Genomic DNA, 21679 nt, shown 5'->3' on the forward strand with positions numbered 1-21679 from the left:
ACGGGGCCAATCGCGTGTGGAACTTCCCGCACACCCCTGAAATACACGTACCCTGATGGAATCGCGTGTGGAACTTCCCGCGCACCCCTGAAATACGCGTACCCTGCTCGCACGGGGCCAATCACGTGTGGAACTTCCCGCGCACCCCTGAAATACACGTACCCTGATGGAATCGCATGTGGAACTTCCCGCGCACCCCTGAAATACGCGTACCCTGCTCGCACGGGGCCAATCGCGTGTGGAACTTCCCGCGCACCCCTGAAATACACGTACCCTGCTGAAATCGCGTGTGGAACTTCCCGCGCACCCCTGAAATACGCGTACCCTGCTGAAATCGCGTGTGGAACTTTCCGCGCACCCCAGTGATACACGTAGCCCGCTTGCCGTGCTGGTACAGGGTTAGCGCAGCCCTTTGCGCTGGATTGGAGATTTTGATGGCTTTTCCCTGCGCGAGAGGCGTTCTTGGGGGCGTAACTGACGCTGCTGCAGGGTCGCTGCACCACTGTGCACCACGGCTGGTTTTGGTAGCTGGAATCCATGAATACGCTGTGCGCGGAAATGGATTTTAGCGCACGCGGCTGGCGCAGGGATTCGCAGGCGCAGACTGTGCGCCAGCCGCATGCGCCACTTGTGCGCTGAATTCTATGAATTACCCTCTCAGAGTCTTTTTTGATCCTCAATTGTCTTTCAATCGACAGATCAGTTATCTGAAATCCTCTTGCCATTTTTATATCCAGCTTCTTTGGCAAATACGGCCCTATCTGTTGAAAGAAAACCTTGCCCTTATTGCCTAGACTATTGTAATAGTCTCTTTTTTGGCACATCACAGACCAATCTTAAATCTTTGCAGGTGGTTCAGAACAGTGCAGTGCGGGCAGTGTTTGGACTCAAGCGTAACATGCACATCTCTGAGGCCAGGCAGAGTTTGCACTGGCTACCGGTTAAACAACGGCTGCAGCATAAGGATCTGTCTATTGTATTTAAATGTCTGCGGGGTGATGCCCCTTCCGATCTCACAGCTAGGATAAAAAAGAAGCCCATCGGTCATACACTACGATCCAATGGTGGTGTTTCTCTGATCCAACCCTTGTCATTTGATGAAGAAAATTGGGGGTGCTAGTTTCAATCTGTGGGCTCCCACTTTATGGAACTCCATTCCCGGATATCTGGCTGAGAGTAATTCATTGGCTGGTTTTAAAAAACAGTTATAAACGTATCTCTTTGACGCAAATCAGGGATAATCTCCCCAGATTGCCGCAATAATTTCTCTAATTTTGCCTCCTTTAACACCCAATATTTCTTGTGCAGGCGTTGCTGGCTGTCCTATCTGGCCCACCACGTCTATATGTTTCTATTTCTGTCTCTTTGTCCTGCTGTTTGTTTAACTGTTTATGTGTTACTTCTCTCATTCTTTCTCTTTTGTGTGCGCCCTGAGGCCTTTGGGTTAGGGGGCGCAATAAAAGAATCTAGATAGATAGATAGATGAGTCTCACTGAAAGTAACATCAGATGTTGCACTATCTCATGCAGAAAAAGAATGTGAGGATAATGAGAAAAATATGAGAAACCTTCTTGAAGAAGCTACGATTTTACATAGAGCCGTACTAACGTGTGAAACATGGACATTTATTGGAAGTTTTGAAGAAGTGGATTTGGCAGATGTTCCAAAGGAAGTTGGTCAAGTGGTGCTGTCAAGGACAGATGGATATGAAAACGAATTCAGAAAAGCAGGATACCACTTTAATGAACAGGATCCATAAATTGTCACAGATGTTTATATATTAAATGCTACGACAAGCTTCCTACGTGAGCACTTCGACCACACAGCATACCCGCAAAATGCCCTTGCAAGTGGCAGTTGGGCTCACAATGCACACATCTACCCACTGAAAATGTATAATTCAATTTCTGTATAGCATGAGAGTTTCTATAGATTACACAAGAGTCCTTCGGTTTGAGGCACAAATAGCCACAGAGGTAATTAAACACTTGGATGTGTGTGGAGGATCTTACATTCCCTCAGAGCTGGTCAGAGGCAGATTTGTCTATTGTGCTGCTGACAACATTGACTTCCTCAAGGATACTCTGTATGGTCAAGGAATTTTCCACGCTACAGTTATGATGGTCTATAAGGAGAAGGATGAGTCAAATCAGGATCATCATCACTTTGATCACTGCAGAAGATTCCTCGGTCCCTGCCTGAGGTCATGTCTTGCAACATTCCCAAAGGGTGTAAACCATAGACTCCTTTAAGCAGTCAAATCACTGATTATACAGAGAGAAATAAGGTTATTTTAGATTCCAACAGGCTTGAGGACCTACTATGGATGATTAAGAAAGTCTTGCCTTTGAGTGATTTTCAAGAATGTTTCAATGAAGAGTTCCTGCATACACATTGTAATCTCACTGAAGAAACCGAGACTGATTAATGTGAGACAGAGACAGAACCATTCACTCCACTTCCGACTTGGTCATCTCACAATTCCATTATAAGCGATCCTCCAACTAAAGAAACTAGAGGCTGTGTACTCCAACTCATCGATGCCAGCCCAACCAGCACACAAACACAGCTCACATTCATGAAGAAGTTGGAGAAAATAACATCTGTTGTCACACCAGAATCAAAAACAGTTGTAGCATTGGATCTTAGCCTTTACAAGCCTGTTGTAAAACTAGGTATGGCTAAAAAAGACTTGTCAAAGAACTTACTTAGACAAGATGAGCTACATTAAAAAATGGAGATACGTTGAGCTATGGGTTCTTTCTTGGATGGTACAGTCATTGATGTCACCTTAACTGTACTTTATGATGTGAATGTTGTGTCAAAGATCCTATCAGGAAGTGTGTAAGGAGAGCAGTTGAAGCACACGCGTCTCTAAGGCTTGCAATGTTCAAATGCATCAATGCATTTTACAAAGAGCATGTTGAAATCAAGGAAAGGATGGAACCTGAGCTTAAAAGTGGATGGCTCCAAAAAACTAAATCAGTCCCTAATTACATTGTGACAGTTCTGACAAATTTGAATGTAATGGCCAAAATGGAAGCATTTGGAGTTAAAGAATCTCAAGAAAAACCAACACTCTGAGTGGCTCTTCAGTACATTTGTATGGTGGACACAATGCTTTTATTTATCAGATCGGTCCGAACTGCAAACTGTGATTTACACCTTGCGTCACTTGAAGAGTTTGTTAGGTACTTTTTCGATCTCAATTTGATAAACTACGCAAGTATGATAGCATGGTACCAAGAAAAAATGAAAAAAGATTGAAAGTAAATAACCAGACTTGCGGAATGTGTTTCAGAAAGGCAAGTACCCTTTTGGGCTTTATGGTCAGATGAAGCTCTGGAATATCAAAACAGGGCAATGAAAGTCTTGATGGTGTGGTTACTATTACTCAAAAGAAACAGACTCTAGCACAATTCTTTTTAGCCTCTACTGAGCTGACAAGGCTGTCTATGGAAGCACAAATAAATTGTAGTAATCACAGATTATGGACCGTCAAAACATCACCACCTAACAGCATCCAGAGCAACACGCCAAACGTAAAATGTTCAATTTATCTACAACTCGATCAGGGCATTGACTAATCCCGTGAATTATCATGGAAAACATTGGCATCTCGACAAAGGCAGTTTTTGATGAAAAAATTCAGATGGGTATATGAAGAATGACAGAAAAAGGTTGCAGAGTGTACAACCGCTCTAAAGAAGACTGGATTGAATTAGACAGTTCTACCATGTGGGCTCCATTGAAGAAAGAACCTTCAGCTGTGTAAAAGTGTACACAAAGTTAAGAGAAACATATCAGACGTCATAGTGCAATTGAAGGCAGATCGCTCTTTGTTCACACGCTTGCTGATTGCTTCAAATAGTCGAAATGGCATTGATCTACAGGAATTCTTGAGTAATTACACATTTTCTGTAGTGCCTCTTTCTATGTTTAGATGGTACAATGGTTTTAGCTGCAATAAAAAGCAAGCTGATGAAGATACTGGAAGAGGAACAAAGGTTTCTTAACAACATGACAGAGGTCTCTTTATTTGTTACTGAGGAAAGATTATCTGTAACATAGCAAACATATTCAGCAGCTGTCCTTGACGGAATGGCAGAATTGCAAGCACTGAAGAAACCATCATATGTGAAGACATGCCATGACCTTGCAATTGTATTCAACTAGAAAATAGAACCTTATCTGCTCAACTATGATGAAACGCATTTGGTATTCGATACCTATGTAGAAAATCCACTCAAGAACTACATGCGAAGGAAAAAATCAGGAAAAGCAACACCTGTTGAGTACAAAATCACGGATTCTACAAATATTTAAACATTTTCCATGAGAAGCCTCCTATTGCATTCTAAAACTAAAGATGAGTTAACAGCTTACCTCTCAATGAAAGCAATTCTGCATGCACAGAGGATAAGAAGAAGCCTGGTAGCCAGTTGGAGTAATTAAGCCAAGACATCAGATGTAAATGAAGTTGGAGACATTGAAAGCACACATGAGGAGTTAGAAACAAAAATAATTCTTCACTGTTTATGTATCAGGTTGTCATGCTAATACCCTCCACATTTTATCACCCGATATCAATGTTTTTTTCCTTTCATGGTGGTGATCAGTGTTTGTCCCATCTGACAGCATGTTTGACACAGGAGTTTGAACTAATCAAATGTGTGTGCTCTTGCTTAGAGCCTACAAAAGTGCAGGCATTGCAAGGCCTTCATGCTCTTTCATGGTGTGATGGTACCGGGAACGTTACAAAGAAAGGAAAACTATCTTTCTGGAAAGCTTTCAAGACTTCAGAAAAAGAAATCCTTGAAGCTTTGGGAAGACTTGGATGTCTAGAAGAATTTAAGAAGGAAGATGATCGATTGATAGAGAGATTCATTTGTCAAGTCTACTTGCTAGGAACAAAAACGTTGGACATTGGTCAACTGCGTTGGTGGATGTTCACAATAAAAGAGAAAATCTGCCACCAAAAAGATCCTCTCTAATACCATACATCTTAAGGACTCATTACCAGGTGATGGGGTGACAACGCACTCATCAACAATGCCGAAATCTCCCAGAGCCATCACAATTTGGGTGGGACAATGCAGATAATCAATATTCTCCTACTATGTGTACACTTCCACGTACACCACAATCAATTGTACAGCTGTTATGGTGTACATGTGTCAAAGAACAGTGCACAGAACTGTGTATTTGTGGTGGCAACGAAGAGCTCTGCGATAACAACGATTTTGTAGATGATGAAAATTAGCTATGGGACTCAGAAGATCAGCTGTAAAACCTAAATTTCTCTCTTTGAGTGTAAATAGCTATTGTAGTTTTAATAAATAGTGTATTTCAACAAGAAAGTTGCAAATTATTTAAAACGTTCTAATTTAGTGAGCATACAGTCGAGGGTTTGCGATGAAGTACCAATAATTTACGAGGCTATATCTCAGAAACCATAAATGAAATCCAAATATTTCTTATATGAACTTTTCTACTCCTTTGATCATGTTTAATAAAAAACCTACTTAGCACATTTTTCATAGAAGCACCCTAAAATCAGTTAAAGCTCCAAAACGAAATTAGTATCTGTAACAGTGGCATTCTTGGATTAATGACATCACACAGGCTCTCTACCAAATATTTAGATAAAACACCTGGCACGACATGATTGTATGCTTCATTATCGATGCATCCGCAGTAGGCATACCTTCCCTTCATTCACAATCCCAGAGACTAGGTTATTGTAACAGATGCGCCTCAAATAAGAAGTGTTTTCTGTTTACCACCAGGGGACAAGAAAGGAAGTTCCTACAGAGGTAGTGCCCAACAATAGTTCCCCATACCCAGGCCACGGTCATTGATAGATTCTAATTTTATTTGTTACTGAGGAATGCGCCACTTTGACCCTTAGGTTTTTACTCCTCTAAAACCCAAACATGGGAAGAGATGTCAGTCTTGGAATAGTGCCAGTGTGTTCTAATATTGTTTTATTAGTTTCATAGAATGTGTGCTAAATCCGAGGAAGGTGGCCAAACAGTCTAGCCTGAGTAACTATTGAACCTAGGGTCAATCAGATGTTCTCTGTGTGCATACCATGCTCTTTTCTTTTCTGGTTTCACCAGGCAACCAGGATAAACCTGTCCACAAAGTTATGTGTTCTTCCTTCAGATAAGTTGTTTGGTAAACCAGTTTTGTCTTGCCCTCGATAACTGGCCCTAGGGTAAGTTGTCTTTTTGGGCCCTTGGATGTTGCATACTGCATAGCAATAGAGTGTTGAGAAGCTTTTCCTTTCTGTACAGCTTGGTGTAGAGAACTTTGAAAGATATTAATATCAACAAATCAAAGTTCCTTATTGCTCTGCTGCAAGGCGAACATAAGATGCTCAGTTCTGCAGTCCAGCCACTAATGAAAGCTTCTCAGTGAGTTGATATCTCATCTCCAGATTATCAGAAAGTCGTCTGTGTAGTGGCACCAACGCCGTATCTGGCCATTCATTGTATGAGCTGTCATCAAGGACATACTCTAGTTATATTATTGTGCATTTGTATAGCGCCTTATATATCATTGGTATGATTTCAAAGCACTGTGGATTGAATGCCTTTGAGGATCATAGTCTAGGTCACTGGAGAAAGGAGGATAGAATAGATGCTTGTGTACACTCAGAGTTGAGTAGTTATGTGAGCAGCTTGGCCGAATTGATCGAGGAGTATAGCTGCATTCTATTGTTTGTTGGTGTAGTGGAGAGAGTCAGCATATTGGTATGCGTGAGTGTGTGCGGATTTGATTGAAGGCCCCTGTTCTGATGTTCTTCCAGTATTCACTGAGTTGACCGTGTCTATTCTGGCAGAGCGCTGTTTCTCTGAGAGAAATTCCCTGTCGGATTCATCGCCTGTTTCAGGGCGCCTTCTCATGAGGTGGAAACAGAGTCTGTCTGTTTCAGAAGTTCGGTTAGAAGTGCTGGTGGGCCCATTTTTCCGGGTCCCGGTTCATAGTTTGTAGCAGGTGGGTGGGTATTCCTGTCCTAGTATACGGTTCAGAAATATGGCATTGTATTGCATAATTGTCCCTTCCGGGAGCTGCAAATGCTCAGGTTTGCCTTCAATGAGAAGGCATAGTGCGTATCGGTGAAGGAGTGGAGCAGGTCTAACCAAGCGAGGTTGAAGCTGTGCCACTTGAGAGGGAGTTAATTTCATCAGTTCCTAGGCCGATCGGGTAACCTGGCTTGTTCACAGACCACCTTGTATTCCCGATGGATGATGTGATATGGCCCATTCGTAATATTTAAACATAAGTGCTGTTAGGATTTGGATTTGTAGTTCTGTGCATTAATTCCCAGATGGGTAGGATTGACACGGGTTAACCAGGCAGGCCCGGTCGTGTTGTTTAGAGCATAAGTGCAATTGCGCTCTGGGTTGTAGATTTGTGCATTGAATTATAAGTATTAAGATTAACAGAGGATGTCCTCTTCTGGACTGATACGGAGTGCATACTTGGGGGAAGATAGTGATGGATGATTTGATCTGGCCTAGTTGTAATGTTTGAACTGGGCATTGGGAAGGCCTCCTGTCCTGACAGCTCGTATCGCCCTGTCTTGCTGCGGTTCCTGCCAGTTCTGGCCATTGGTGGTTGGTTGAGTGGCCCAAAGTTGTCCCTATATGATTTAGGGGAAAGCCAGGATTTGAGTGCTTTCCAGAAGACCATGTAGTCTTGGCTGTGTCGAATCTGAGGGGTTGGGGAGGGAGGGGCAGTGAGTTCCACAGTGTCAGTGCCAGGAATGAGTAGACAGACCGTCCAGGAGGAGGGATGTTCTTGACCTTCGGGTGCAGATTGGGAGGTAAGGCATAATCTTTTTTGAAGGCATAAGGGGCCAACTTTATGCACCACTCAGTGAGTTCTGCACAAGATTTTGAAAGTAGCCCTTCGTCCAATTGGGAGCCAGTGTAGGGTACTGAGAGCAGGTGAGATGTGATCCCTTCGTCCCAGTGCAAGGAGCAGTCTGGCAGCCACATTTTGGACTCTTTGTTTTTTTTTTTAGTTGGTAGGCTGGTACACCCAGGTAGACAGAATTCACATAGTCAAATATGGTCATAACAAAGGACATAATTGCAGGCAATATGTTATAGTATGAGAGGTATGAGAAGATGTGCTTCAGAAGCCTAAGCTGGTAGTGGCAGGATTTGGATACATTGTCGATATGGTTAGACAGGGTTAGGCCCGAGTGCATTGTGCATCCAAGGTTTTTGATAGAGGTGGAAGTGTGGGGTGGGGGCGAGTACTGAGGCAGGATGGCCATGGTGAAGGTTGTAGGAATAGGGCTGTGTTGCTGCAGACCATGATCTCAGTTTTCCTTGGGTTCAGAAGGAGATGGTTACTTGTCAATATCAGTGAGACATACTGCTAGATCAGGGCGAGGTTAAGAACTCGATTTGTGAATTCTCAGAATTATTTGTGTGTCGTCAGTGTAGTTATAGCAGGTGAGGTTGTAAGAGCGGATGATCCCTGCCAGAGGGGTCATGTAAAGGTTGAAGAGAAGAGTTGAGAGGCCTCCACCTTGGGGTACACCAGTGCTCACTGGGTGTGCAGAGGAGACGAAAGGGGGGAGTAGGGTGATTTGCTGCCTGTTATTGAGGAAAGGAGCAATCCAGTTGGGTGCCGAATCTTGTGGACTGTCAAGGATGATCGAGTGGTTGATGGTGTCAAATGCTGTTGAGAGGTCAAGAAGAACAAGTGCTTTCCATCCTTCGGAATCTACAGAGACTTTGGGGTAATCCCAGATCAAGATCAGTGTGGTTTCTGTTCTGTGGTGTGGGCGGAAGCCTGATTGCCTGGGGTCTAGCCAGTTGTTGGATTCAACAAAACAGTTGAGCTGGTAGGATGCAGCATGGTCGATGAGCTTTGCCAAGAATCAGGTGTTGCAGATGGGCCTACTGTTTGAGAGGGTTGAGGGATACTTTCTTTAGAAGGGGTTTGACATGCACAATTTTAAAGGGTTCTGGGAAGACGCCAGGGGTGTACAAGTCATTAATTATGGATCTTGCCAGTTCTCCTGCACAAGTGGAAATGAAGATTTCTTGCATGAGAGAGGCAGGACAGAGGTCAAGGGGGAGCCAAAGGATTGGCTGCTGCATAATAGTTTGACAAATTCCACTGCCGAGATAGGTTTGAAAGAGCAGAAAGAAGGGCTTCGAGGGGGGAAGGTGGTGGATTCTTGGAGAACGGGTGTGAGGAAAGGGGTGAGGTTAGAGAGTTTGGCATTAAGGGTGGCCATTCTGTATAAATCTGTAATGTGGAAGTGTTCACTAAGGGAAGTGCATAGCGTTTGTGAGGAGGTGGGTTCACAAATTCTGTGATGATTCTATGGAGCTCTTTGCTGCTGATGCAGCAGTTTAGGATTCTTTCATTGTAATAGGCTTTTTTGGCATTTTGGATCTCTGATTTGCCATTTCAGTTAGGGTGGACGAACATCAACTTGCTTAGAGGGCTGCAGGAGGCTCGCCATTTGCGCTTACCCTTCAGGTGGGGGGTGAACCATTTGAGGATTGGTCCTTTGTGCGAGGGAGTGGCGTTGGAGGGGGTGAGGGGAAGGAGGGAGTCATTTAGCCAGGAGTCAAAGGGGTCGATGCGTATGGGTCTAACTGTGGCCAGGAATGCAGGGAGGGTATGCAGCAGTGCTTCAGCTAGGTCAGGTGGTACTCTGACCTTGTTCCAACATTTTAAATCACATTGAGTGACAGGGGGGTGGGAGTTCTTGGGAGGCAGGGTGCAGAGACAGAAAGTAAGGCTGAATGGTCTGTCCATAGGAGATGTTTGGAGGTGGGTGCCGAGGCGAGGTCGGAGGAACTGAAGATTGAATCAAGGGTGTGGCCTGCATTGTGGGTGGGTCCTGCGGTGTGCCGGGTAAGGTTGAGTGCCTCCAGACTGTCAACCAGGAGTTAGGTCATGGGTTGGGCACGTCAACCCAGATATTAAAGTCCCCAAGTAGGGTGAGTGCTGGTTGGTTAACTAGTGTGGTCGCTAGTGAGTCGCAGTTGGTTGGTGAAATGTCTGTCATATTTTGGTGGTTGGTAGAGGAGTAGGAAGCTGTGCAAGAGATTGGGCAGCAAAGTGAGTTTGACTAGAAGGGATTCACAGTTAGCTGTGCAGGGCTGGGTTTCAGTGAGTGTGAGGAAGATGGGAGGTTTGAGGAGGATGGCTATTCTGTCTCCTCTGGAAGGTCTGTTGTGGGATATGAGCGAGTAGACAGGAGGGAATAATGTGTGTGCGATTGGCCTGAAATCGTCTGAGAAACATTTTCAGTGGTGAAGATGAGATCATGATTGTCGGAGCTTAGGAGGTCAAATATCCTGTGTCTGTTTTTGGCCCGTAGCGGGCATTGAAAAGGAGGCAGGTGACTTGGTGGGAGGATGGGGTGGGGGGTTCCTAGGGTGTCCTGGCCAGGGAGGGCTTGGTTGGTCAAGGTGGCTGGTGGGAAGGTATAGGTCAGCGGGAGGATGGTGTGGCTGGTAGGAACAGGTCACTTTGTGTGACCAGAGAGGTGGTTTTGGATGTGTTGAGGGATTCAGTAGGTGGGAGCAGAGAGTGTGAGGGGCGGATAGAGAGCAGGAACAGTGAGCGGGCAGTGGTCAGCATTTGCAAGAGGAGAGGCATCAGAGCCGTGGTTGGAAGGGGGGTGGGTTGTGCCGGGCTTGGCTCTGTTGGGGAGTCGTGTCCAGGCAGAGGGGGGATATGTAGGGGGGAAAGTTTGTGTTGAATGAGGTAGGAGGGGGGCTTGGGTGACAGGGAGGTCAAATAGAGGGGCTAGAAAAAGTGAGGATGGTGGAGCGGTGAAGGGGTGGTGAGGCATGAAGAGTAGAGGCTGAGGGGCAATCTCTGCCTCTGAGTTTAGTGTGTTTGGGTGCAAGACGTGTGTGTGAGAGAGGGTAAGGAGCCGACGGGTAAAGGGGTAGAAGCGATGGTCCTGGTGTGGGCAAGACATGCCATACTGAGTGAAGGAAAAGGGGTGATTGGAGGGGTCTGTTGAAGCCAGTCAGGGTTCTGGGGTGGGTAAGAGCAAGGGGCATATTAGTCTTCAAAGAACAACATGGCTAGGCTGGTGGCAAATGTCACATCCATATCAGGGCCTTTCATTGAAGGTGCTGCTCAAAGATTTCAGGGCTATGCAGTATTCTGATGTTGCTTCTCTTATGGATCATGACTATTTATTGCAGTTAGGTGAAAAGAAGTGAATTCAATTCCTGTTATTCGGTAGCCTTTGATAGCTGCAGTCACTAATGGAGTATCCTGGTACTGCAACCATACCAACCAATCCCCAGACAAATCTTTTCAGACTACCACGTTAGGATGAGTATATGAAATTCACACACAAAAACCAAAGTCTTCAAATGATGCAGTCTACAGCTCGTATTTAAACGAAAACTGTGAGGCCAAGTGATCAGATGCCTGCTCTTCCCACAGCAGTACCACTGTTGGCAACATGTGAAGTGTTATACATTCAGTTCTTTATTGCTGAAATGATTGTATTAGCTATTTCAGGTACAACCATTTGACTAAAGTTATCAAATGTGTAAAGACGATTGATCAACCATCGTTGTCCGAGCGACAGAGCTCGAGTGGCCCAAACCTTCATGTGTGTTTGTCAACACCAACAAAAGGAGTAAAACAAAAAGAAAAAAACAGACAACCGCGTACTCAGCCTATGTTCAGACAGTGAAATATAATCACTGTCCCATCAGACCGCCTCCTGTGATTCCAAAAGTAGCTCAAAATTCACCTTTTTAGGGAGCACCACTCTTATTTTGTACTTTTTTTGATGTTTTATAAAGGGCCCATCCAGCTCAAGAGCAATGGAGCGCTCGACAAGAGCCCCAGAAACAAGAGGGGTTTACGATGGGTCCAGAGCAGTGGTAGAACTGGGTCCAGAGTTACCTAGGTTTCGGCTAGGGATTCCCTGAAGAGTCGGGTGTTCCGTTCTTTCCTGAACCGCAGGAGTGTTCCCGATCACCACCGGGATGATGTTCCTGGATGGGGGAGAAGCAGGAGAAGGACTGTTTCCTGTCCCTTTACCTGTGGCCTAGTTTAGTTTCCAGCCTAGAAATGGTCTGACTTACGGAGGAGTGCATACCGTAGGGAGGTGGGGGGAGGGGGTTAATTTTGTCTGAACCTCTGTTTATCATGTACTTCTAAGGGTCCTGCCTCCTCTTTACCCAGCAATCCTGCTCCCCTGCCCCTTGACTCTCAGCCAGCTCCCTTTTCTCTTATAGAGGGGGGAACTCTGGGAATCCCCTGACCAGGCTCTACAGGTGGTTGCCCTCCCTAAACATTCAACGACCGCAGGTAATAGTTTATCTTTGAACTCTTCAACTCTGACTTAGACAGCGCCCTCTGGCTTCCTAAAAGTAGAATATTTATTGAGTGCAGTCCTAATAAGAATGCATGCATAAAATGAAGATTGTTAATCCTGATCTTGGCCCTGTTTCTCATGTTTGTTCCGTCTGCTGTACTGGCATGTCCATTTAATACAGCAACACTTACACAATATCCCCTATAATTAAGTAAACATTATGAATCTTGGCGTGCAAGGTCCTTTACACGTTCCTTTTGAAACAGTTTTGCAAGACAGGACATCAATACATTTCAGAGAAGAAACTAGCAGAGGCACTTTTAAAAGAGAGAAATTAGGAACGCCAGCAGCACAAGGCAAAGTAATTGACAATCTAGGGAAATACAGAACAAGCAGAACAGCAGATCTCAGTGACAACATGATGGCGCTTAGGAAGCAGCATTGAGCAAGCAGTGCTTCGAATTCTCATCCATCAAGTCCATCCTTGCCCACTTGTCACTGAGGAACAGGTCTGGGGTCCCAGTTTAGGGTGCTAAGGTGGTAGCAAGTCCTTACCAGTCATTCTGTTTGCTGGATGCGTTGTCTTGACACTTCACAAACACCACAGGGCCCTTGCCGCGTTTCAGATGGGAGTAGACGCCATCCTTCGAACACAACACCAACCTAAGGAGCAAAGGAATGCAACCAAAGAAGTAAGCCCACTTCCAAAGCAGACACTGTGTTCAAGCACACAATGGCCCTCATTACGACCCAGGCGGTAAGTTACCGCCTGGGCCGTGACTTTACCACCATGGCGTAAACTACGTTTACGCCATGGTGGTTGGCAGACTTACCGCCCCATTCCGACCTTGGCGGGGCGGTAAGTCCCCAATCCCCATTTACCCTTCCCCATTCCCATTTTTGCCCCATAGGGCATAATGGGAGTGGGGAAGGCGTTAATTACGCCACCGTAAATTACGGTGGCGTAATTAACTCCATGGTCCCTTAGCGCCATGGATTTTAACACATGCTAAAAGCAGGTGTTAAGTCCGCCATGGCGCTAAGGGACCTCGTACTCAGGCGGTAAGGGTCGGTGCTGTTTACGGCGCCGTAAACCCCTTACCGCCTGAGTTGTAATGAGGGCCAATGTAACTGTACAGATAGGCAATGAAAGCAAAGGACTGCACGTTATGCCAGACCAGGAAAAGCAATAGCATCAAAGCCGCGAACTGAGGTCACATCATGAAGGTCACCTTCAGGCAGTCCTGCATTTTAATCAACAACAGTTTGCATTTTGACACTGTAAAGTGTTTACTTAAAATGGGAGGGGAACCGGCGCAATATGGGTAAAAGGCCATGGCTTGCTGGAGGTGATCCAAGTGCAATGGAACCACATGGCAGCTGACTCGAGAATATTTGTGGTTCAATTATCCAAGGTTTAGGGGGATGAACCAGCCACCCACCTCCTCCACGCCACTGCCTGCTCCCCTCCACTCCCTGTATCCCCGTGATGCATACTTGGCCATTCCTCCCCCTCCAATAGCACCCTACATAAGAGAAAACATGTTGCTGTGAAAACATGTCCCACCACCCTGCAGGGGCCTACCAGATCCCAGATATAGGAAGTGGGGCATTTTAAAGGGCCCTGTGGAGGAAGCAGAGGTGCAGCCAGGATTGTCTAACAAGTGGGGCCTGAAACTAATGTAGATGGGTCCACCACAGTGACATTAACATCTGTAAATGCCCACAAAGCGCTGGCGAGTGGGAATTTACAGAATCTGGATGGGCATTGCCCGCTCTGGCCCTACCCTGTCTATGCCTCTGGCTGGAAGCTGCCCGTACTTCCTAGTAGGACCCTGTTAACCTTGGGTGAACCTCAATATTTACCAATGAAAGTCGGGAAAAGTGTGACAAATTCACAGGATCTGAAACCATCTGAAATTCGACTCGTTGGAGTTATGGCTAAATTCATAGGTTATTGAGAATCAAAGAGTTTGCCAGGTCTCCAATCACACACGGAGCAGAGGAAATGCAGATGTGTGCCCGCTGCACTGATTTTAGGCCTGCTGGATTAAGAACAGGAAGTTCAGCTTCTGGGGCCAATTCAGGAGTTCTAGATGAATGTGCATACCTTGCGAGTGTGGCCCTTTAGCAGATGTAGGCTGCATGCGCCGAGGCCTTTGGCCGCGTAGAGCACTACAAATAATAAGTAAAGACTATTTTAAACATGATTGCAAGCAGGCAACGGATTCGATCTTGTGTGATATAGTTCAGCGTGAATTTGCTGAAACAACTTCTTCCAGTGATGAGATGTTGTAGGTGAAACCAAGAGACTCTTGGGTTGAGAGCACGCCTTTCATTGATACCTCAGCCAGCCAACCCTTAACTGAGGAGTTGTGGTGCTTGGAAGAAACGAGGAGTCATTCGATTTTGGGTGGGTTGGGTTTCTGCTGGTGGGTGGACATCTAACCTACACAGAGGCACAGCTCTTTAAGTTGGCACGTCTCTGACAACGGGGATATTGAGTCAGGTGCCATCCGTGTGTTGGCAGGGAGAGGGTTTATCCCAACTTTTAGGGTTGCTAATGGTGCCATTTATATATTGACTAGCAGGAGGTCATCTGAATCAGCCCTGATGAGGCAACGCTTTTTAGTTGGACAAATTAGGTTCTCTTGCAGATTAACCCCTTAAGTTCCAAGGACGAGATTGCTCGTACTAGGTGCATGAAGAATCCCATTCGATCATTTTTCCTAGCGTTAAGTAGAGGAGCAGAGGTGCCTCAGGTGAACTAGGATTTATAAGGAGGGTTCAGCTTGCAGAGTAGGTTAACACATTATCAAATGGCACGCATGGGCTTGAATCTGCTATATAGCTTATCAGCCTCTTGTTGCTAATTTTGTCTAGTTGAGCGTGGGTTAGAGCGGGCAATGCCACCCATGGTCAGGATGAGTCAGACCTAGCAGGCATACAGATCCGAGACGTTGGTTGTCCGGGACATGCCAGCCATGAGCTTCTGGATCTTCTCTGCTTATAGATCATACACAGTATACGGCACACTTTCATCTACTGGCATATATACAAAAATATAACATCTGATATCTGTACAAGCATAAAACCATGTAGTCTTTCTATCATGTTTATAGCATTTAGTTTATAGCATTTATTTGGGCGCCAGTGTATACAGGTAAAACTGCACTTTCCTATGATGACCAGTCTTCCTCCACAGGGCATTAAATGCAAGAAAGATTCTCCAGAGGCCTTCTGAGCCCTGCCATCGCCCTCGTGTTAAAGAGCAAAACTTGTGAATCTCCACCACTTCACCCTCTTGAATTAGTAGGGAGAGTAAATAAGAGTGGTTATACCCAGAAATAGTTGTGACTTATGGCCTGATAGGTGGTCCGATAGCACAGCGAGTAGAGGCCTCGCTTTGGCATCACGGCAGGACCAAACTCAGCCTTTCATCCTTCCGAGGTCGATAAATGGGCACCACACACTGTGGCTAGTAATAAGCAGCGCTCAAATGCCTGGGGGTTCGTAGCGCTAAATAAATGCTAAAATAATATTATTATTAAATGTTTTGCACGGTGCAAAGTGACTTTGCACTGCCAACAAACTCCCTGATTCATGGAACAGTGCAAAGTGTCTTTTGGCGGTTAAAAGTGACTTTGCACGGGGAAGAGACACTTTGCACTGTTCATGAATCAGGGTGTTTGTTGGGAGTGCAAAGTTACTTTGCACCAGTGAAAAGTCACTTTGCACCGTGCAAAAGAATTCCATGAATCAGGCCCTAAACCTCGAATCCTGCATAGATGATGCCTGGTCCCTTGCAGATGAATTCCTGGGCGTTTCACCGAGGATTCGTGGTGCAAGGTCCAGGGTTAGGAATACATTCCGGGAGGTTCTTCATCAGTGTTCGCTTGATGTAAAAGGAAAACGAGTTTCGGACATTCTATAGCAGCGAATGGACATTAGCTGGATGTGACCTCTGACCTGAGTCTCCATAGAAGCAATCTAGAAATAGATGCTGCTGCTAGGTTTCCCTGTTTCCAGCACACTCTTTGCTGAATAATAGGAGACATACATAAAAAAATAGCCAAAGAAATAATTCGGAGTGTCAATTGAAAGAGCATTATCTAAAAAGCAAGTGGAATGGAATAGGGAAATTCTGGTTAAACAATTAACAGCATCACATTGCTAGGAGGAGATAGGGGGTTCTATGGGAGCTGCCAGTCATGAAATCTCTCTCACACACACCCAACAACCCTCACTTATAAGGGAGCAGGAGGGCCTAGAAGCTTCCAAACCCCTGCCGGAACCTCTCCATCACATACACAAACTGGAAGGCGATGGGGAGGAGTTTAGGATTCCAAACCCCCTGGAAGGGAAACCCCACTCCTGCCACTCAGTTATACATCATGACTAGAACGCCTGCAGCGCCCCGCCACTCACTGACCACTCAGACTGAACCCACGACATAGAGACATAAACTGGGAAGTGCCAAAGATTACCTGTCGCACGGCCACAAGTCAGGAATATCCTCTGATACTAATGACACGCCATCACACACCGATGGGGATATCCATCACACTACCCCAGCCTCACGTCTGGGCACCGTCAGTCAGGAATCGCAAAGAAACACACCACATCAATAAACCCAGACATCAATAAACCCAGACTGGTAGGAAAATGCCAGGGCCTAAAGGACCAACAGCTCACCAACATTGATTGACAGATGATTGGTTGGTAGGGTTGTCGGTTTCAGACCCCGCTGCCGGGACTGTCCACTCACCACGCCAGGTCCCTGGAAAGGTCTGCAAGAGTTGTCATGCCGACCTTTCCGTTTTTTCCAGATGACGCCACGAGGTCTGGTAATTACTGCAGGTGGTTTCTACCGCCTGTGGTAATTACCACATGGCCTACTACTTGTGTGGTGGTAATTACCGCCACACAAAAGCAGGCAGAAATAAGAGTTTTGCAAGCCAAAATCGGAATTTGTCAGAGTGGTAAAACACGCAGTAATAATTACTGGATGCTTCACCTATGACAGATCAGTTACTGGCAACGCAGGTTAATTTGAGGAAAATTGCCGGCTTCTTGGTGAAATTTTGAAGTAGCAAAAAAAAGCTTACTTTTTCTGTGTTTCCCCTGATTTCACTCTGACTTTCTGGATGTCCAGCGTGTAGGTGGTCCACCAGTCGGACCAGCTGAAGATGGAATCTTTTTCCCATTGCATCTTCAACATGAGCAGCTCACCGATGTCCACCTCGGTGTAGAGCAGGAACGAGTAGGTCTTGTTTGTAGAGATCTCAGGCCTGCAAATGAAGAAAGTTCGATTAGTATTAGAGTTGGAACACAAGACGAATGCAGCTAAATGGCAACCACGCTGATAAGTTTGAAATCAATTGGTAAAATGGCTCAGGGGGTTAAACGCTCGCTGCTGTGACCTGTGTTTGATCTGCAGGTCGCAGGTTTCTTCCCAAGGCCAACTCAGCCTTTCATCCTTCCGGGGTCAATAATGGAGTACCAATTTCGATTGGGTAATAATAGTAATATATGTAAATATGTTCTATATAAAGTGCTTTAGATTAAAGTGATATATAAAGAAACAATTATAATATTGCAACCCAACCAAGTCAGTATGCCTCAGACAAACAAAGAAATACATCAGTGTGCCTAGGCTGGACTTCCTAAATATTAGTCATTCATTGGCTGCACACTTGACCACTGTAGGAGCGTCCCAGGGTCCGAGGTCGTCAATACGAAGTAAGAATGAAGGCAGGAACGAAGGGTAGCACCGGGGCGCAGTCAAGGACTACCATGGGATCCTGCATGCTGGCTGCCAAAGCTTCCAACCAGGATTCCTTCATCAAGAAAGCAGAGCCACTCTGGCTACTGTGGCCATCAAGGGCGATACAAGATAAGAATCTTAGAGATCCCGCCATCTGTCTCTGTTCTAAAAGGTAAGCTATTGACGAAGCATGCAAACAGGCTTATCGACCTGCCCCCTGAAATGCAGCTCAATCATTAACAAAGACTAGCAGATCATTTGGTATGGGCCTCCAGGCAGCTATTGAAACAAAGATTACTCCGGATTTGGGACCTGGGTGAACTAGTGAAAACGTTCATGCTTTATTTTGCCCAATAATTGAACATTTGAGACATCTTTTTTCAAAGTTTGATGACTGTCTGCCATTTTATTGCCTATTTAGAATTTTGGCTATGCACTATCCACTGAAGCTTGTCTTCATTGGTTTGCCGAAATGCGGCTTCTGATTTCACATTTGCTTTTGCGCATCACTGCTTACAGTTATTGCTTCACAGCCCTTCAAATGAACATTTGCTCCCAGATCTGAATACTTGCACTTATCAGTTTAGTGGACCCAACATTGATCACGAGACTGCGTTGGAAATCTCATGAGAATGCACCTGGATAAGGCAAAACCCTATAGCTGTCTTGTCCATTTCAGTGACTTTAGTAGACGGAGATCCCTTTCTAATGTAGAACACTAAACAAACATTTAATTGCAATGCTTTGATTAAAGGGGATTATAGAAACGTAGTCAATTCTCTTCGTGGACTTCTGGAATAATTTATATTTTCAACTATCTATCCACAAACAAACGGATTTAACAAGCCATGAAGAGTTGGGTCCCTTGTACACAGATTGTGACTTGCATGAACTTTTTTTCTCTTAGGTCAGGAAATCACCATCCGTCCTGAGGTATCTACTCGTTTCGCACATTTCTTCCCCTTGTGAATGTTGAAGCTGGTCGCTCTACAGCACGGTTATACTGTGCACCGTGTGTATGATATGATAGGTTATTTATAATGTGCTTAATACCCAGAGGTTTCTAAGCGCGGACCCGGGGATCGAACCCGTGTTGCTCCGTGTCGTCTTGCTTCCATGGCGAGCACATTGCTCCTGAGCTATCCTCCCGAGACTATATAGTGTACATTTATGTTGCACTATTTCCTCTGAGGACACAATGGGAGGGAATTAAGGCTGTAAAATGGGGAGTGCTGGAATGGTCATGGTTCATGTTTGGCCTTTCTGATAGCTCTATGCTGGTAATTCAGGGTTGTGCTGGTCCAACCAGTGGTTAGCGGTTAGTAAAACCAGGATCATATGTGTGTCCTTATTCTCCCACAGGGTCTTTACGGCTAGCTTGTGTGTCTATGTGTGGGGGTGTTTCGTCCACTTGTCTTTCCATGCCACTATGCTATAGCAATGTTAGTCTTTTTTCTATTTCATCTCCAAATGAATAGTTAGGTTGTTGAGTAGAGCCAAGCATGAATACCTCCATTTTGGAAGAAGAGACTGTCTCCATTCCACCTGGAGGTTGCGTGGAGCGAAATTGTAAAGTAATGCCAAACCCAAGACTCAAAAAGTTGCTGCATTCCTAAGCTCATCATTGAATGCATTAATTAGCTCAGCAATTGATCAAATCTGGACACATAACAGGTCAGACTCACATTATAATGGCCATGTTGGCGTGCTCATCGTGGGTCCCGAAGAGAGAGAGGAGGAATGGCTGATTCGTCATCGTCCAGTTCTTGGCTCCGAAGAAATGCACTTTGACTTGATAATGAAACACTGCCAAGTGAAGAAAGATGCATTGCATCACCACAAGTTCCTTAAACATTGTTGAAACATTTTTAAAACCAAACTTCCAAAAGAATATGATGGTGCTGAGCGACCACTGAAGGTTGTCAGGTGCAGGCAGAGCCACAGTCAGCAGAAAGGCATAGCATGTCCTTTCCACTGTACCCAATCATTGATGATGTTCCATCCAATGTTGGGCACGTGGAGCCACTGAATGTTAAAAGGCAATCAGGATTTCAGGATATCCCCGATATCCTGGATTAGGATTCGGGGGGCTGAGAAGCTCATCTCATCTGCAGTACCGTGAGCACTTCTCGAGGCCACACATCCCAAGAGGGAATAGAGCTGGACCAGATGTGACTGGATGCAATCACCAGCCCTAGGAGAAAAGGCTTAACATATGAACGGTTAAGGAGACAGAGGAGGGAGAAATTCAAAGTCGTGGACAGAATAAATGCAGCACAGCGGCATCCTTACCCAGAAGCAGAGTACTTCGTCAACCAGAGGGGACAATACGAGGATCTGGAGGTGATGCTGAGGGTTAAGTAGGAGCAACATTACAACATATGGTTCCTGGAAATCTTGAAGCACACAGGGAACAACCTGACTCGCTCACAGCAGGAGCACTAAAGACTATAACACGTACATTTGAAAACGTCTTGGAGACCATAGCAACAGACAGGTGTACAGTTGGACAACATGGAGAGCGTGTGTGTTAAAAGCAAAGCTGAATCTGGGAAACTGGATTTAGCGGGCGGTCCTTATGGGCTGTCAAATGCTATGGGCCCAATTCGCAAAGTTGGCATGGGCAACTTTGACTTAAACTTGGAGATGGCTGTTTGTTAAAAAATAATAATAATAATAATAATGACTAACTCTGACTTACTCCCGACTTACTCTCAAATAAGCAAAGACCAAACCAGTTCTTATTTCTTTGTGAATTGAATAGCCCGCTACGGGTTTAAATGAAGGATAATTCAGTTAATCATAGGGCCTTCTTTGATTTATTGGGTATGTATGTGTGTGCCTGTCTGCGCAAGATACCAGACCAGATATAACATAAGGATAATTCTGATCTTTGTCTTATTTATGGGATTTGCATCATACAAACCACAACAAAGGACAGTTCATTTTTAATAGTGCCGTATTCCTTTCGAAAACATAGACGGGCCTTGCAGGATACGTTTACTGATTATACATTTTTAGGACAACGTGAAATTGAGCAACTATAGTCTTACATGTCTTTCCATTTTCTTTAAAAAAACTATTGTACCATTTTCAAATGGACTCGCCGAGAGCAGGGCTACGGAGCAGTAAATATGCTCAGTGCGTTTCCACACTCTGCGGGGGGAGACTGACGCGTCATTTGGATGCTGGTGGAGAGGCTCAAATCCCAATGGAGTTCTGCATGTTTTTGAAAAATGACAAAAGCATGAGGATTTCATAGGGATTCATAGGAGTGACATGTTCCATGCACATACACAGCAACTGCCATGACCACTTCTTTCCAGGTTGGGCTCTACAAGAACATGAAACTGAACCGCCCAGATTCCTGTGTCTTTTCCCTCCTGGACCAGGACACAATCAATATCACTCAGAACAGACCAAAGACAGCGTCCACTTCGGGAAATATAAGCCTCGCTTAAAATAAGCAGTGAGGAGTTATTGCACCCAGGTCAATTTTCCTCAGAGTAAAGGATTGTCTGCTAGTACCTGCAGGAGGATCCCATGAGCTTCACTCCCTACCCTTCCTACAT

At 45.2% G+C, this 21679-nt stretch overlaps 1 protein-coding gene across 2 annotated transcripts in view; it reads right to left on the reverse strand.

The window, feature by feature from the left end:
- LPL (lipoprotein lipase) overlaps positions 1 to 21679 on the reverse strand; it is a 251284-nt gene that overhangs the window by 19387 nt on the left and 210218 nt on the right. For both annotated transcript variants that reach the window (XM_069649721.1, XM_069649722.1), the window contains exons 7-9: positions 19793 to 19913; positions 17449 to 17631; positions 12896 to 13003 (exon numbers count right to left, since the gene is read on the reverse strand). In XM_069649721.1, the coding sequence (XP_069505822.1) occupies positions 12896 to 13003; positions 17449 to 17631; positions 19793 to 19913 (412 nt within the window). The remainder of the gene's footprint in view (positions 1 to 12895; positions 13004 to 17448; positions 17632 to 19792; positions 19914 to 21679) is intronic.

Source organism: Ambystoma mexicanum, chromosome 1p (assembly GCF_040938575.1).
Source record: "Ambystoma mexicanum isolate Mex_15411 chromosome 1p, UKY_AmexF1_1, whole genome shotgun sequence".
Lineage (NCBI taxonomy): Eukaryota > Metazoa > Chordata > Amphibia > Caudata > Ambystomatidae > Ambystoma > Ambystoma mexicanum.